This window comes from Paramisgurnus dabryanus, chromosome 21, assembly GCF_030506205.2.
Source record: "Paramisgurnus dabryanus chromosome 21, PD_genome_1.1, whole genome shotgun sequence".
NCBI lineage: Eukaryota > Metazoa > Chordata > Actinopteri > Cypriniformes > Cobitidae > Paramisgurnus > Paramisgurnus dabryanus.
Window position 1 is genome coordinate 11,768,475 of NC_133357.1, and position 19,004 is coordinate 11,787,478.

Here is a 19,004-nt window from a genome sequence, read left to right on the forward strand (position 1 = left end):
TTTAATGTAATTTATATAGTTAGTCACTTTGGATAAAAACGTCTAACAAATTCAATTCAAGGCTAATGATTCACATACATAAAACATAGGTCAAAAAGGGTAACTTTGAAACACTCGCTTGTACAAGTTTCACTGATTATGATGGAAACTCTCTGTTTTTTGACATATTTTGGGGAAAATGTCCACGCGCCTCACCCTGCACGCCAACGAAAGAGCCGAAGATTGGGATGGCGGAGGCTTTCTGAGTAGGAACGCACAGCATGTCCCATAAGACGTTAAATGATGTACAAGTGCATTTATTACAGCAGCCCCTATAAATCTGAGCCTGGCCTGAACTCCGGGGAGAGGTTAATGGATTACAAAGGGATGCGGTATCGAACCTTCGAAGAGGTACAGTACACCACATCAATATGTGCAAGGCTATTGATCATTTAGACCTTGACAGACAAATTAAATTCATAAACTTGATAATGCACTGGAATATTTGTATTGCTTACTACAGTGAAATGGGGCTTTCTTTAACATATTTTATTTTTCTTAAACAGTGCTGTTTTAAGATCAAGGTTTATCGACTGAAATTCACTTAATAGAGAGTCCATTGAAACTGCCAAGAAGATGCTGATCTAATGTGAAATGTAGAGTAAGACAAAGTCCTTGTTTAATCCTTTTGTTCACACACTGTTCAAGGTTTGTGAACATCTTGTTTATTCTGTTATGAAATGATTTTTTTTACTTTAAGTGGGAATTGAACACAGGTCAGTTTCACAATTATTTATGTCAAATCAAAACTGATTTTATTTACTTTTCTAATGTTTTATTGTGTAAAGGTTTTTATTGCCTGTTACACTATCAAAAGTTTGCTTTCATAATGTTCAATCAATCTGTAATAACTTTTTGAAACAAGTTTCTGGTGATATTTATAATATAGGGTTGGGCTGATACGATATTCATTAACCGTATTAGTCCGAAAATAGTTGGGAAGTACAATCCAATCCCATACCAACATGGACCTTAACTGTCATGGCAAAGCAACATGCCTTAAAGCCCAGCGAATAGAAACCGTAGCTAAAGCATAAGCAATAGATGAGACCTGTCTGTCCTTATAATGTCCGCTGTTTGGAGTTACTTTACAGTCAAGGAAAAAAAGACAAAGCCGAGTGCAATGTATGTAACATACGCATTTTGAGAGGTGGCAGTTTTAAGAACAGGCACCCACTGCAATCTCTTTATATCTTATGGGACACTTGAACCAAATTTTTTAAGTTTACATTGCAATTCTCTTTTTATTCAGGAGTTGAAGAGTTAAACATCAAGACTACACTGTAGTAGTGTCTACCATATATGTTTTTTAGTGTATCTACTGTGATATCAGATGTAATGCTTCAAATCTAATTTGTGAGTGCCTTACATTTTGTAATGGAGGTACTTTTTTAAGTTAATCATACTTAAGTTATGGTTCACTTTACACATTTACTTTACATTTGTATGGCTACAAATGTGTTTTCTGCTGCTTAATTGATTAAAATGGCGATAGAGATGGTATTGGATAGGTATCGACAGATACTTAAGGTTGTGGTATCGACATTGGTATCAGACACGAAAAAGTGGCATTGGCCCAGCCCTTATTTATAAGGTACATTAGATTACTGAGTAATATCTAACATCAAATGATTTGTTGATTCAACTTAAAGGGATAGTTCGGCCAAAAATGATATTAAACCCATGATTTACTCACCCCCAAGCTGTCCGAGTTGCATATGTCCATCGTTTTTCAGACAAACACATTTTCGGATATTTTATAAAATGTTTTAGATCTTTCAGTTGATTAAATGTAATGTTACGTGGTCCACCCATAGTCCACGACCTTCAAGTCCAAAAAAAGTGCGTCCATCCTTCACAAATTAAATCCAAACGGCTCCAGGATGATAAACAAAGGTCTTCTGAGGGTAATCCGTGCGGTGTTGTTGTAGAAATATCCATATTTAAAACTTTATTAACGAAAATAAATACCTTCCGGTAGTGCCGCCATCTTAGACTCCTCTGTATTCAGGAGAGAGTATTAGCGTAGTGTACGCACTTTTCTTAAGTCACGTATGACAAATTCGGAGGGCGGGGGCACTACCGGAAGGTATTTATTTTCGTTAATAAAGTTTTAAATATGGATATTTCTACAACAACACCGCTCGGATTACCCTCAGAAGACCTTTGTTTATCATCCTGGAGCCGTTTGGATTTAATTTGTGAAGGATGGACGCACTTTTTTTGGACTTGAAGGTCGTGGACTATGGGTGGACCCCATAACATTACATTTAATCAACTGAAAGATCTAAAACATTTTATAAAATATCCGAAAATGTGTTTGTCTGAAAAACGATGGACATATGCAACTCGGACAGCTTGGGGGTGAGTAAATCATGGGTTTAATATCATTTTTGGCCAAACTATCCCTTTAATAAAGTTCCCTGGTTGCCTTAAAATATTAAGTCAATTTAACTTAAAAATATTAGTTGACTCAAAAAATTATTGTGTAAAAATATTGTCAACTAATATTTTTGAGTTGAATTAAATGCAACAAGGAACTCACATTAATACATTTATTTAAACCAGCAATATATTTACGGTGTTATACAGTAGCTCAGCATTGTATTAACATTGTAAAAGGTCATGGTTCAAAACCTATTCTGATAAAAAGAAAATGTATACCTTGTAATGCACTTTAAATGCATAAATGTAAATGACCACGTAGTCATAATCCTTAATGATTAATCTCATTTCTCAATATAACATAATGAATATGAAATCCCATATTACTCTATTCTTAATAAATATCTTATTAGAAATGCACCATATTATAGAGTAGAAGTAAACAAGGCTGTAAATGAAAGTTCATGGCTATTTAAAATCATATTAATAATAATAAAATTATAGGTTTTTAATCATATAAAAAAATAAAACAACAACACTAGGAACTTTGTGGTAAATCAGATTTATTACAATTATTTACATTAATCTCCAGAATTTCTCTCTGACAAATACCAGCAGGGTGTCAACAACACGAACACTGTGCAGTTCATACAACCCACTACAAGGAACAGTTCACTCAAAAATGACAATTCTGTCATCATTTACTCTCTCTCTCTCGTGTTGTTTAAAAAAACGGATAGAGTTTCTTTCTTCTGTTAAACACAAAAGAAGATATTTTGATAAATGATGCTCTTTTTTACCATGCAAGTCAATGGGTACCAACTGTGTGACACTATCATTTATCAAAATATCTTCTTTTGTGTTCAACAAATTAAAGAAACTCATACAGGTTAAGAACAACATGAGGTATAGTAAATGATGACTTTCATTTTTGAGTGACTTCTCCCTTTCAGTGTTTACCAGCTTATCCAAAAACTAAGCCAGCACAAACACACACAAACAATAAATGCTTAAATCCCAATGCAATCTGAGTTGTTAAAACCCAGCCGCATAGATTCCCAACAACATTTTGTCATAAAAACACAGTTGGACACGATGAGAACATAATCTCAAGAGACCTGGGCCCCGAATCTGTGGTTTATCATTAATTCAGCAGCTCTAACCTGTCTCACAGAAGATTTACATAGATTAGATAAAATAAGTAAGATGTGCTGTTGTTGTCACAATACCAGAATCAACCTGCTAGTTACAGGAACTCCAGAATGTGGTTTTAAGTAAAAACTAGTATGCACAACACTTTGAACACTGAAGCTGATGGTCTTCCTTCCTTCCTTTCAGTTATATCAGTAACTATCGGTAACTCAACCATGTCATCTCTGTATGAAACCATTTACTTTAGAAATGAAAGAAACTTTACAGGTAGTTCAAAGGAACGGAAGTTTAAAAAAAAAAGGTTTATTATTATTTACTCACCGAATTTCATTCCAAACAGAAAAGTGTTGATATTTTGACAAATATTTTTTTTTATACAAGATAACAGTGACCACAAAAAATAAAAATAAAATGATAAAAAGTCATTATTTACTGTACCTTGTATAAAAAAGCTATTGCAAAATAACAGCATAAAGGTTTGGAATCAAGTGTTTTGTGCAAACTATTCACCTGTATCATTTACTTTGCATTTGGATATTTATCTTTGCAAATCAATGCTTACGTTTAAAAAAAAAATTCAATGAATACATTATATGATCACATATTATTCTTGTGTGAGTATGTAAATTCACTTCTAGTCTAGGAAGTAAAAGACAAACACACACACAGCCAGAAAGCTTGAGCTCCATCATTGTGCACGGCGAACGCCGCCGCAGTCCCACGATTCACCTGCCTGTGCCGTAATCCGGTTACTCTGAAGGTCATTTGTTAAAAGTAAAAATGTCAAAATGGATCTGACGCTGTAGTTCTCACTCCGGGATCTCTCTGGCTTTTTCTCGTCAGGTGGCGAGTGAGTAATTTCATTAGTTAAATATTCATACGTTTCTTTCGATTTGCATCACAGGGAGTTTTCTTTTTTGTCCTTTTTTTAATCCTCTCAGGATGTTCTGAGAAAAAAGCCCCCAAAGAGAAAAGCACAACTGTCAGCACCTCCGCTGAAGCATCTATTGTTTTACACGGTTTAATTACAAAACCCCAGCACCGTTTCATGTTAAGATTATTCACTGCAGGAGGCCTATATAATTTGGACTGGAGGGTTTGTCATGTAATATAATACAATATAACAGGCTTTCTGTATTAGATTTCCGATTTTAGCCTCCTTGACATTTCAAGCCGCATGAACTAATACATCTGTTATTTGTCGATCATTTGATTATTAACATACTTCATAAACCAAATCAGCTACCCTGCTGGAGACTGGAGAGACACAGGCGAGACAGACGCATTTCTCTTCCCCTCGTTCACTGTGCGTGCGTGCATGCGTGTTTTCCCTCGCACTACCACCGAGACGCGAATCTGGTATCGCTGTCATCACAAATTTCAAGGCCTTGGTATAAAAAAGCTTACAGCAACATCTCACAAGTTTACTGTACTCACTTATACAGATAATGAGGTTTTAAGGATGCTTCACGTTGTTTTAAAAAAAAAATCAACTTTGTTAAACAGGCTGTCAGAGTTTAATGAACAGCAATTGTTATTTTCAGAAGAAATGGTCCTTAGCTGTCACTATAAAAAAAGTACACTTTTGCACCGAAGGATGCATATTAGTACATCAAAAGGTACACATTGGTACCAAATTCACTTTCAAAAGGGTACTGCCCCAGTGACATCTTGAGACCATTTTTCTGACTGTGCATATTGCTTTTGATTTGTTTCACTGCAACCGATTGTGTTTGCATGGACTTACAGGAAAACACCACCGTTTTTCAATATTTTACTATGTTCTTACCTCAACTTAGATGAATTAATGCATACATCTTTTTTCAATGCGTGCACTTTAAATCTTTGTACAGCGCTTCGTGAATGTGTTAGCATTTAGCGTAGCCCCATTCATTCCTTAGGATCCAAACAAAAGTTTTAATTTGTGCCACCATACTTACTCGTGTTACTATTCATGTAACAGTCTTTAAATAGAAAAAACATGGAAGTGTTTGGTGGGTTCTAAATTCATCCCTGTTTGGATCCTAAGGAATGAATGGGGCTAGGCTAAATGCTAACACATTCACGGTGTGCTGTACAAAGATTAAGTGCACGCATTGAAAAAAAATAGGTGTGTATTAATTTGTCTAAGTTGAGGTAAGAACATGGTAAAATATTGAAAAACGCCCGTGTTTTCCTTTAAAGCTGTACTGTATTCACTACCATCGGGTGAAATAGCTTATATTGAGATTGATAACTAAAGAAATAAGCCATGTTCATAATTCTCTCAGTATTTTAACATCTTTGTCACTGTGCTTGTTCAGGCATGCAGAAGGTTTCCGACACCACGCTGGTTTGCACGTTGGAAGTTTGCATGTTGAAAAGTCAAGTAAGTCAGGTCAAAAAGGTGCAGAACTGCAATGAATGGGACATAATCCGCAACACCTGCTGTTCTTTACAGTGTAAATGATGTCAGGGGTAACCGTTTTACTGCAACAATCACCGAAATTAACTAAGGTGGGGCGAAGGGAACAAAAAAACACACAAGAAGCGAACGGACGAATAATTTTTTACTAATCGACCTCGCTCTCATTGCTCGCCCCCTCTGGACGTCTTAGCTTCTCCACCGGTTCATTTATCTGTCCGTCACCTCCCCTTCTGTCTTCTGTCTGGACACTCAGAAGGTCCTCCTCATCCGGATGGATCACGTCATCCTCTTCTTCATCTTCATCATCATCGTTCTTCTCCTCCTCCCCCTGGACTTCCATGCGGACTTGGTCTTTCAGGTCGAGAGGAAGCATGGAGGCCAGGCCCACGTCTCCGTTCAGGCAGTGCGAGCCGGGCGGGCTGGCCTGGGAGCTGTTGCCCTCTTTAACAGGGGAGGAGTTGGTGGATTCGTTGCTGACGGGAGAGATGTCGCTGCTGCTGTTGGTGTGGTTGACGGAGGGGGGGTTGGACAGCGATCCTGGTTTGAGAGGGATTTGCCAGGATGGGATTTTGGGAATGGAGGGTGAGGCGGGGAACTGTCTTCTGGGAATGTGAGAAGAAAGGTGAATGAAAATTACAAGTCTTTCTTCTGCTTCCCCAAAACCACTCACAATGGAGTGCATATTGTGCCTCAGGCGTATCTAAGTAAAATATGCAAAAGTTGGACTTGCTATTGTGCTGCAGATTTGCACATAGCACACACGTAAGACCTGCAGTATGTTGAAGTACAAGTATGCTATATTTGGCATTTAATTTATGAGAAGGCTAAAGTAACTTCATATATTTAACGTCAATGTAGTTTCTTTTTTTAAATATGAGGAAAAGCGTAACAGATAAAGAATATGTCTTTTGTTAGATTTTATCTGCTGTAAAATAAAGGTTACTACGGCTCAAAATGTTTAAGGAGGAAGCAAACATCAGATGAAAGCTTTTATCTGTCTGAATTTCATACGTATGAGATTACTTAGATCTTAATTTGCATGATACATTGGTAATCAAGTAAACATTAATGAAAGTAAGAGAAGATCCATCCCGGGGCATTGAAGGAACCTGTTGGATACATCAAGCCTCATTAACCAGTAATGAGCCGGTTCCAGCTACATGCCCCCATATGACGGATACAGATCAAACTGTTTCAGACACATTTATTTGCTGAACTATCCCAAGGCATACAAATATTGGCCGTTCTCAGCTCATTTACATAATAATATGAAACAGGCCTTTTTAGGATGATCTATAAAACACCTTTTTGAGATGCATCATATTAATTTTTAATATTGGGATTTTAGGTGTTCCAATCGAAATCCGTAAATTGGCAGATGCATAAAAATGCACAGATGTTTTTATTAAGTAAAACATTTTTCAATGATTGTGGAAATATTAATATTAATATTAATATTTATATATATATATATATATATATATATAAACATTATGTACATTATATATAATGATATGTATTTATAATGTTTCTATTATTTGCAGATTTTATACACAAATACACATAAAATATATAACATTTTTATGGAAACAAAAACTATTCATTATTATCATAAAAATATGAAATGAAGGATAATAATTGATTAATTTATTGATGAATTTCAACGCAACCTCTGATATATACATACATATATGAAGAGTTCAGATGCAAAACCCTCTATATGCGTCTACATGTGTCACATGTTTTCTTGTAAATTAGTATTTTTTTTATCAGGCTCTTATGTTTAGATTCAGTAATTTCACTTTAATAGCAATGAAAATATTTTTTGTCAGTAATTGAAATGCCTTATTTACACAAATGTCACTTTAGTCATTTTATTGTTATTTAAAAAGGGGACATTTCACATGACTTTTTTAAGATGTCAGAAAAATGTTTGGTGTCCCCATACATATGTGAAGTTTTAGCTCAAAATATCATATAGATAATGTATAGCATGTTAAAATTGTCACTTTGTTGGTGTGAGCAAATATGTGCCATTTTGGGCGTGTTCTTTAACATGCAAATGAGCTGATGTCTGCACTACATTGCAGTGTCGTGGTTGGATAGTGCAGATAAAGGGGCGGTATTATCCCCCTCTGACGTCACAAGGGGAGCCAAATTTCAATGGCCTATTTTTTCACATGGTTGCATAGAATGGTTTAACAAAACTAAGTTACTGGTTTGATCTTTTTCACATTTTCTAGGTTAATAGAAACACTGGGGACCCAATTATAGCACTTAAACATGAAAAAGTCAAATTTTCATGGTATGTCCCCTTTAAAGGAACAATATGTAGGATTGTGGCCAAAACTGGTATTGCAATCACAAAACTTATGGCTAATGTAACTGGTGGCCAATACACAAAATGACAACATAAACATCAGTTGAGGGCTGCAACTGCACTTTTTAAATGACAATATCCTGACCACTGTTGTCAGTGATATAAGTATTTGAAATGAAAATTATTTCTTAATGTCTAGTGACATATCAGGGTCATTTTATGATTAATTGTTTAATTGATATAAAAGTGCATGCAAGCTTTTTTGGGCAAAAAACATATAATGCATGCCGAGAGCATTCTGTTAATATCATCATCTCAATTTTGAGTTAAGTGGCTTTTGCATCTGAGCTCTTTATATACTATTAGTGTGTGTATACATAATGTGTAAACTATGTTTGAGATTAAGTTACCTGCTGAGAAGAAGACCTTTCAACGACACAATCTCAGCCTTGAGCTCACTGACGCTCTGAGACTCCAGCATGCGGTTGGTTGAAGACGAGGCCTTTAAAAACAAAATTACAAACAAATCAACATTTTGTTTATGTTTTGTCCCATTACAATCTTTAAAAGGTAAAGGCCTGGGGTCTCATTTATAAAGCGTGCGTACGCGCAAAACAGGGCTGGAAACGTGCATACCCCAGTTCTCACGCAAAGGTTGTGATCTATAATAAAAACAAACTTAATGGGAGAATGGGCTTGCAGGGTGGGATATGAGGATGATTCATGTTTGCACACTTGCCGGTGATCTGTGATTTATAAAGGGAACATTGCTTTGTTTTGTAAGTCTTAATAAAGTCTTAATAATTTTGTGCATACGTAGACTTTTACTAAGAATCCTACGCACAGTTTTATAAATGAGACCCCAGGCCCTGGATGTGGAAGCGCTTAACTTTTGGGATCAGAATCTGTGATACAAGTATGCTTCCTTTAGCCAAAAACCATTAGAGATTTACTGAAGTATAGCTTTTATAATGTAATTTGTCATTAAAAGCATTCAACTGCCAATATATCAAAGTACTGCAAGTCCTCAAAGTCAAACTATCAACCCATAATTACACCGGCGAGAAGGTCAGGATCTTTTTAAAAAAAAGGCCAAGCGAATGAATCATACCATTTTTACATATTTTTCCATATTGCAGACTGCTGATTTGAGGACAGAGGTGTTTGATAAGAGGTCCCTGTCACAACAATGGCAGCATTCATCAAGTCAGAGAGGTTTTTGTTAAAAGAAGCCTTATCGCCAACTGCTTGCCACGGAATGGATTGTTAAAGGGAATGATGGCCAATTGAAGTGGCTAGCAAACATTTGAATAGCAAATGACAAAAAGTATCCCATCCATCATTTTAATTTTTTAAATAGACAGGTGCTTCGTAATGTCAGTTTATAAACAGAAGCTCTTCCAGAGAAAAAAAAAACATTTAGACTAGCGCAGAAAAACCACACTAGTAAATAATGACCATATTTCCACAAAACAAAGCGCTCTCCATTTCAATACCCGAATCTGAATCCGGCACATTCAAACCAACGTTCCGACAGATTAATCCGGGCCCTCAAGCCCTGTTCAGGGGCGAAATAACCCCTCCTGTAGAGTCGCAGTGGTACCTGACTCTTTGAACCGTCTACAAACTAACAGCCCTCAACCAACCCCCATAATCCTCCAGTTCTTCCGCCCTCCAAGGGGAGAAAGAGATCCGGGAAGGAAAAAATGGAAATAGATGGAAACGGGCTGAGGGGAAAATAAAAAAGAAAAGTGTAATTAACAACGTCCGAGTCACCAGGGGCAGCTAGTTAGAAAGCACAGACCCCCAATTGAGAAGAGAAGGATAACTCGGACTCTTTCACATGTAATTAAATCTAAAGTCAATTAATTGAATCTATCCGAAATGGATCAAACTCATTTGCAGCGAGGGCTGTGGAGGGACGGAGAGGCGAGGTCAGGGTTTCTTCTTCTTTCTGAAGCCCTCAGATAAGTTCTGAACGGAGAGCATTAGGCACTGCTATTACAGTCCTCACCTCATTATGACCATCTAAATCCCCACGGCACCTGCATATTACAGCTGGTACCGTTTTACCTTTGTACCAAAAAAATTAATTGCTTCGGAGGCTGAGCTTACGCTTCTCGGATATAAAATCAAAATAATATTTTAACATGGGCTACAAAGCACCTGCGTTTCAAGTTCAGGTAGCGACTTCATCTTCATTTTGGAGACGAACACACACACACACACACACATACACATACACATTAAGTGATGGGCATTTAATTGCCGCTAAAGGGTTTTCTCTGCATGTCTTTGTGTGAGCAGCCATCCATTCGGAGAGGTCAGTATAGTGTGATCGGGGTTCATCACCCTCTTAAGTGTGAACAAAGCTTCTCTACAGTCTAGGTAATTATTTAAGGAGGTGGAGCATTTCGTACAAGAGAGGAATGTGAGCGTATCTGCACCACAGCGGTAAGGCAGCCGGCAAATGTGGAATACATTAAAGTAAATGCCTTTAGACCATTACCGAGAGATAATATCTTAACAAGGCGAGTTAAGAAATGTCTGAATGCAAATGAATTAACTGCTTCCCTCTCCGATGTGATTTTCACGAGGTAACGGCAGTATATTTATGGTGAAATCAAGAGGAAAATAAATCCCAAGGGAGCGTTTGTGGTGAAAACGCTTGTACAATTTATTTGAGCCTGTTTATTCTCTCTCTTTGGCAGTAAATAAATAAATACGAACTAATCTTCCACGAGCAGCCGCTAATAAAGACAACTATCATTGGATTCGAATGGCACAGCGTTTAAACTCGCCTATAGTCGGAATTCCTTTTAAATATAGACATATACGTTGATACAAAATGAAAGACGTTTTGTGGTAAAGATCAAAGGAGGACAAAAAAGTTTTGCCTAACAAATGAGAACTCGCTATAGTGATAATAGATAGCAATGTTGTATTTTCTGAGGTTGCTATGTGGGTTGCTAGGTTGGTCCAAAAAAAAACCTGTCCCACTAGATGTTGGCGTTGGCTTTGGTTCCTCCTTCAGTGTTAGTCTATAGGGGTTTTTACCGGTTTTGTTGTATTGAAAAGACTGTCTTTAACAAAACAAACAATATAAATCATGATCATATCACAAATGATGTAGTGCAAGCAACAAGACAAGCTTTGATACTTGAACGATCCCCAAGAAGTATTACAAAATATGCACAAATTATGACTATGGACACAAGTGCAGTTATTTCCAGAACATACTTTAGTTGATAATTTTGTTGATCTTAACAAAATGTAAGCAAAGAAATGCAATGCAATTCAAATGTACAAAGACTTTCAGTGGATTTGAATAATAGCTTACGGTGTGCAGAAGGAAATTTAACCCTTTTGGGTTGCACATGTACAAAAAAGGCCAGTAAATTATTATTTTTTTTTTAAATTCTAATAAATATTCTAATTAATATTTTTTCATAAATCTGTTGATCACCCTCAGTACTGATCAAAATTAATTACAGATTTTCCATGACTTTAACTCTTTAATTGCCAAGTTCAGAAGTGGTGTCACTGATTTGATAAACAAAATTACCAATTTTCAATGTAAAAGTGATTGTGGGCTGGATTTTTTTTCCTTTTTACAGTCTTGGGCTTGTCAAAGATTAGTAAAAAAAAATTGGCTTTGATGCATTTTTAATTTTTGTGCAGCATCAGATTTTACTTTTTTCTCCCTAATTAGTTGTTCGTGGCTTTTTTTGGCCCATTGACTTCCATTATAATGAATTTTTTGATTGCAAAGTCATGACATCATATAATCATGCATTCTTGATTGTTGGCGGTTTTTCCTTTTGCTAAGAGGTAAAATTTGTCACTTTAACTGTTGATCACCATGTGTCACCATTAACCCTTTAGTAGGCCTGTTCAAAAAACAGAGCTTAATTTCTGGCTTGTACATTGACTTAAAGGAATAGTCTACTCATTTTCAATATTAAAATATGTTATTACCTTAACTAAGAACTGTTGAATCATCCCTCTATCATCTGTGTGTGTGCACGTAAGCGCTGGAGCGCGCTGCGACGCTACGATAGCATTTAGCTTAGACCCATTCATTCAATGGTACCATTTAGAGATAAAGTTAGAAGTGACCAAACACATCAACGTTTTTCCTATTTAAGACGAGTAGTTATACGAGCAAGTTTGGTGGTACAAAATAAAACATAGCGCTTTTCTAAGCGGATTTAAAAGAGTAACTATATTGTATGGTGGAATAGCACTTTTGGGAGTACTTCGACTTGGCGCAGTAACACCCTCCCTCTCCCATTATGAGAGGGAGAAGGGGAGCGGACTTTTCAGGCGAGTCGAAGTACTCCCAAAAGTGCTATTACGCCATAAAATATAGTTCCTCTTTTAAATCCGCTTAGAAAAGCGTTACGTTTTGTTTTGTACCACCAAACTTGCTCGTATAACTACTCGTCTTAAATAGGAAAAACGTTGATGTGTTTGGTCACTTCTAACTTTATCTCTAAATGGCAGCATTGAATGAATGGGGCTAAGCTAAATGCTATCGTAGCGTCGCAGCGCGCTCCAGCGCTTACGTGCACACACACAGATGATAGAGGGATGATTCAACAGTTCTTAGTTAAGGTAATAACATATTTTAATATTGAAAATGAGTAGACTATTCCTTTAAATGGAGTATAATAACATATTAGTGTGAAAAAAATTGGAAAAAAATAATCTGATACATTTTTACAGCCATTTAATTTAGTAGATTTTGTACACGAACAACCCGAATGGGTACTAAATTTGACCATGGTATATTGTTGAGTTTTTGAAACATTTCAAAGCATTTTCTCAAAATATGTGTAAATATAAGATGTCACAAAAAACCTTTCCATTTGCTGAAACACATAGAAAGTTGTGGCCAAATTAAGACATAAAAAACAAAATGGCCAAAAATGGCCTCAACATACGGAGTCCCTAAGGGGACATGGAGCAAAAATTATATAAAGTTCGCATTTAGTTTCACATGCGCACGTGAAACTTTAGCTTTCACAAGTGAAACTATCGTGTGCGCACATTAACTTTCACTTTCATGTGTGCACACGTTAGTTTCATGTGCATACGTGATATATTCACGTGCGTACGTGAAAGTTTCACGTCAGCACGCAAAACTAAACTTTAGATTTTTTTACTCCAGTGTCACATTAGGGGCTCAGTATCAACAACCCATAAGGGTTAAAAGTACACTGTAAAAAAAATCGTTTTGCGGTTACATTTTTAAGTTTAATCAACTTGTATTTACAAGTCATTTCAACTATCTTGACAAATGATGAGTTGATATAACTTATTAAATTTGCTTTAGTTATGTCAACTTTATTTTATATTAAAGAGCACCTATTTTATTTCATGGCTAAAAACAATGTTATTTTCTATATTTGGTATAATAAAATGTGTTTGCGTGGTTTATGGTTAAAAAACACATTATTTTCCACTTATCGTACATTTTTGTAGCTCTAGATTTCACTCTCTTCCTGAAACGCACGAATTTAAAAAGCTCTGTGTCCCTGATTGGCCAGCTAATCTGTACGTTGTGATTGGCCTGAATACCTCTAAAACACAGGTTTACGTTGGAGATGATAACTCGCATCACTGTTAACTTTGGGGTATGCACCTTTTGCATATTATTAACATGTACTAATACACACTTACACAGTAAAGGAAATGTAAAAATGTGAATCGGACAATAGGTGCTCTTTAAGTTACAGCAACTTATCCTTAGTCAATACAGTTGAAATGACTTGTAAATCCAAGTTGATACATTTTTTGTACAGTGTACAAAGACACATATACAGTTTGTACCACTGGTATAGTGAAACAAGGCCATCTGTACTCATTCTGTATTAAACTTATGTGGCTTTGAAAGTATAAGAAAATGTTTCTTAGCAGCTGAAGAAACAGGAGTCCCCATGTGTTTTGGGTTAAATACACATTTCCGCATTAAAGGCTTTAACTGACAAGCTTGGCCTATTCTGCAAAAAGCGAGGAACCCCAAAAAGACGTCTGAGAAAACCACACACTTAACATGAAGTCCAAACACGTGTCCTTAATCTCACACTCCGGACCTGAAAACAAATTCGCATGGCTCTAGACAACAGGGCTCCGCATCTCTCAAAACAAAATTTAAGATCGGCGCTAAGTAGACTTTATGATTTGTTTAATGGGCGTTTTGATGTGAAGCATACTTTATATACACTGCTGCTTTCCAGCAGGGCACTCATGACAAATGAAGCCCAAGCTTTTTAATTCAATCTGGAATTTGACAGCGAAAATTCCATTTCTCCTTGACTTTGGGGCGCCTGTTGCGGATGATGGCTGAAAGTGTTTTGAACAATAGATCGATGTGAAGGCATTTTTCTGGAAGGAGTTTAGCAGAGGCGTCTCTCTAACAGCGGAGGTGTGTTGAAGATATTAGTTTTTGCCAAGTCAGTTAATGTATGGACGACTTCAAGAGGATGCTGGGGGAGGAAGAAAACCTAGCGGTGAGTATAGAGTTCTGGCAACTTTCAGAAGGGTGATACATTTTTTTTTTTTGCTTCGATTTGTGCAGGGCCAGATGTGTTTGCATATGTTTTTCTGCGGGATCCAGATGCGTCAGTAAAACTCCCATGTGCTTAACAAGCAGTGGACATAAAACATGCCCTCGGTTGCAATTCTAAAGCGCGTTTTGGCGCCTGTTATGAGATGATTTATTGCAGTACAGTATGATACAAAGTGCACAGAGTTTCACGTTTTGAGGTATGGCAATGTGTTTTCAGCGAGCGCCGCATGCAAAACGGCTGCGATTTGCCACAGATGACGATTCCTTATAGATTATAAGCACATGTCTTCAAAGGGCACTTGAAGTCTTTATCATCACGGCGAACGTTCTTCTAAAAGATACTAACACCATAACGCACTAAATTAGCAAACGATAAAAACAACAAAATCAGCAATGCAACAACAGACAAATGATTTCTGTATCATAAAAAGTATTTCCAAAGCATGTGCATTCCTCTCTGTCTTTTGTTTTAACAGTTACTGGAGTCGGTTACTTTGGATTTAAAGATAAGTTATGATTATTTTATCTTGATGATTTTTATGAGCTACACTGTAAAAAATCTTTGCTGCCTTAAATTTTTTGTTGAATCAACTCAGATTTAAAAGTCATGTCAACTAACTATTATTTATCTTGACAAGAGATGAGTTGTAAGTTATAACTTATAAAATAAAGCTGACTTTAACTTTATTTTATAAGTTATAACAACTCATCTGCAGTTATAACAAGTCATCTCTAGTCAAGATAAATAATAGCGAGTAGAAATGACTTCTGAGTTGATTCAACAAATACATTTAAGACAGCAAAGAATTTTTTACAGTGTATATGTAAATAGGTGCGGCAGTAAGATCACATTAAAGGGGTAGTTCACCCCAAAATTAAAATTCTGTCATTATTTACTCACCCTCATGTTGTTACAAACCTGTATGAGTTTTTATTCTGATTAATATAAAGGAAGATTGATAAATAATGGTATGCACACAGGCGTCGTAAGCATTGACATCCATAGTAGGAAAACAAATATTTAATGTAATACATTTTGAATGAAGTATTTTGATAATTGATGGTAAGCACAAAGTTGACGGTAGAGGAGAGCGGGGTAAGTCGTCACACTTTTTACACTGTCTAATATTCACTGAGCACCATACATCACAATGGTATAAATCTCTTGGGCACATATGTTGTACTCATTACATTTTCATATCTCATATTCTCTTTACAGAGTTGTAGACTGTTGAATAGAGAATGTTCATTTGTGACAATTTGCCCCATTGGCGGGTAAGTTGTCACACTAGATTATCTAAAAAAAAGAACACAACTAAATGGTGATTATTGATTTTAATTTTTAAATTCAAACCAGAACTGGAAATATTTACTACAGGGCTTTTCACAAAGTGTTTAACCCTGGGTTATCTTCGTTTTAAACCCTGCTTTTAACCCTAGGTTAAGGATCCTATCACACTTGTAATTTAGAAGCAGGATTGTCCCTGAAATTAACCCAGGGTTATGAATACCTGCTTGTAATTTAGAAACTGGTTAAGTACGAAAAGTATGAAACGTGAAACAGATAACCCAGGATTCCGTTAACCCAGGGTTCAAAATAACCCGGGGTTAACTATTTCCAGTGTGAAAAGCATGTGACGACTTGCCCCAAAGTCATTGAGACAACTTGCCCCAAACTGACATGTGTGCTAATGTTGGCTAAATCTCAAGGTTAGCTCAACATAGCACTTCAGCTAAGTATCAATAGACACGTAATTGTCTCCTCTATTTTGTATAAAATAATACTTTTTAACAGTCATACTTAACAAAGTTGTATTGCAAAAAATGAAAATGTTTTACTTTTTAAGCCAAAAAATAAGAAATTGTGCCAACGTCAGATTAGAACGATCTTGACCACGTGTGAACACGAAGTTGACTAGCATAGAAGAAGTCGTCACACAAAGTGGCTCTTTGATTTTTGAGATTTTTAGTGTTGGAGTTATGAACAGTGTGACAACTTACCCCGCTCTCCTTTACTCATTGAATACCATCGTATTTGGTTTTCCTACTACAGAAGTCAATGGTTACAATCAGCTGTGTGCTTACCATCACGTAATAATATATTTTCTGTTGTGTTCATCAGAAAAAAAGAAACTCATACAGATTTAGAAAAACATGAGGATAAACAAAATGACAGAAATGGTCAACTATCCCTTTAAATAGTAATGTAGTACGTAGTTATGTAGTATACTTTAAAAAAAAAAGGTGTTTAGGTTTAATTTTGATTCATAATTAAACATTTTAGTCAAGCAAAATTCAAACTTACACTGAAGTACATTTAAAAATTAAATATCTTAAAGCAAGAAATATTTTTCTAAGCCTAATTTTAAAGGGACATTCCACCGAAAATAGCCCCTGCCATTTAAAGTAACCAAGGGGACTATTTTCAGGCAGTGTGTAATATCACTAATATCGAAACTCTTTGGTTATTTTTAGCGCTATGCTAATGGTCTAATCAGATTCAATGGATTGTGCTAACCTACGCTAAAAGTGCTAGCGCCAGACCCGGAGATCAGCTGAATGGATTTCAAAAAGGTAAGAATCAAATGTTTAACTCTAGCAGAGCTGGAAAATGAGCATATATTCAAAAAAGTGGAATGTCCCTTTAAACCAAACAAGAGATAAAAGGTATCCATTTAATCTGAGTTTTTGTCCTGACCTGCCGTGGCCATAACAAGTCTTGCTACATAAGTGTCTTTATATAATGAAACTCTCAGAAAGCAAAACTTTAAAGGTTAAATGAGGTCTCAGCCCAGCTAAAAAAATAACAGAAGGCAAGACAGGTGGAGGAGAGACGAGGAAGGGCAGCACAGGTTCAATTTGCGTCCCTGCATGGCTTGCTCGAGCTAGCGGAGATGGCCCGGCACGTTCTTTATGGAGCTCCCATGACACATCTCGTCGTGCTGACGCACATTTTTCTCTTCTGAACGGCATATGAGCCCTGTCACTGCTAATATTCACATCAGGGTGAAGCATCAGCCTCAGTGTCAATGAAAAATGCCCCATGTTGTTTTAAACTCAAAGTGGCCTTGTTTTATAGAGGCTGTGCCCCTGAAACCGTGCACCACAGAGGCTTTAGGAAAATGCACACGAGGCCTGTACCTACATTAAACTCGGCATACAAACACATCAAATGTTGTCTATCATACATAATATCTATGAGAGAAATGACATCACCGGGGAAGAATTTAACCATTTTAAAACTAAATTCCTTTAGTGTTATCGTTTCCTTTTCATGTGTCACGTATACTGTAACAAAGGTGAGATTTTAAAAGTATGAAAAGCAATTGAGGCATTTGATTACGTTGTTTGTTGCTGTTTGCGTAATACACACAGAATTCTGCTGTCTGATAATAGCCATCCTACAAAAAAAAAACATAGAAAAATGACAAAAATGTCGCTATCACCGTCACATTTACTGTTGTTCTAAAGGATTCATATCTCATTTTTGTCTTATTCTTGGTCTGCAATGTAAAGAATGACAAAAACTGGAGGAATGTTTGAGAATATAGTCTGTTTCTTTTCAGCTGCCTTTAAGTCAAAATGTTGCATTGTCTCCACATACGGTCATTTACTGCAACTGCAGTACTAATGGACAAATGTTAAAGATGTAATCCATTACTTTTTGGTAAAAATAAAAATAAATGGACATTAAGGGATCAACCAAAAAATGTATAATGTTTTTCCAGAGAGTTATTGTTTGTTCATCATATGTTTTTTATTTCGGTTCCTAAGTTGGGTGTGTAAGATACCAAATCCAATGCTATGTCAAATTAATCAATGTCTTGTTGACTAAAACATAGCATCGCTTTTTTTAAAATATGTCAGCAGCTCTTAGCAACTTTTTGGGGGGGCTTGAAAATATTTTGACCCAGCGGGGTTAATTGTAACGCTTTGTTACCCCTCGGCACTTACAATATAAAAACCGCTAACGTTAGCGTAATTCTCGCCGTTGTTTTAAATAGGCTACACACGAATGATTGCTGGCTTCCAACAAAATAAATGTGCCTGTCTTATCAAAAATCATGTGTCAAATTTATTTTTTTATTCATATCTTTAATATTGATTGAATAAGGTCACGTCAAAGA

The 19,004-nt window shown here is 36.3% G+C and overlaps 1 protein-coding gene across 1 annotated transcript in view; it reads right to left on the reverse strand.

The window, feature by feature from the left end:
• Positions 1 to 2,971: 2,971 nt before the first annotated feature.
• Positions 2,972 to 19,004, reverse strand: part of pex14 (peroxisomal biogenesis factor 14) — a 78,872-nt gene continuing 62,839 nt past the window's right edge. The window contains exons 8-9 of the mRNA XM_065285590.1: positions 8,714 to 8,805; positions 2,972 to 6,585 (exon numbers count right to left, since the gene is read on the reverse strand). Of these exons, the coding sequence (XP_065141662.1) occupies positions 6,129 to 6,585; positions 8,714 to 8,805 (549 nt within the window). The 3' untranslated portion in view covers positions 2,972 to 6,128. The remainder of the gene's footprint in view (positions 6,586 to 8,713; positions 8,806 to 19,004) is intronic.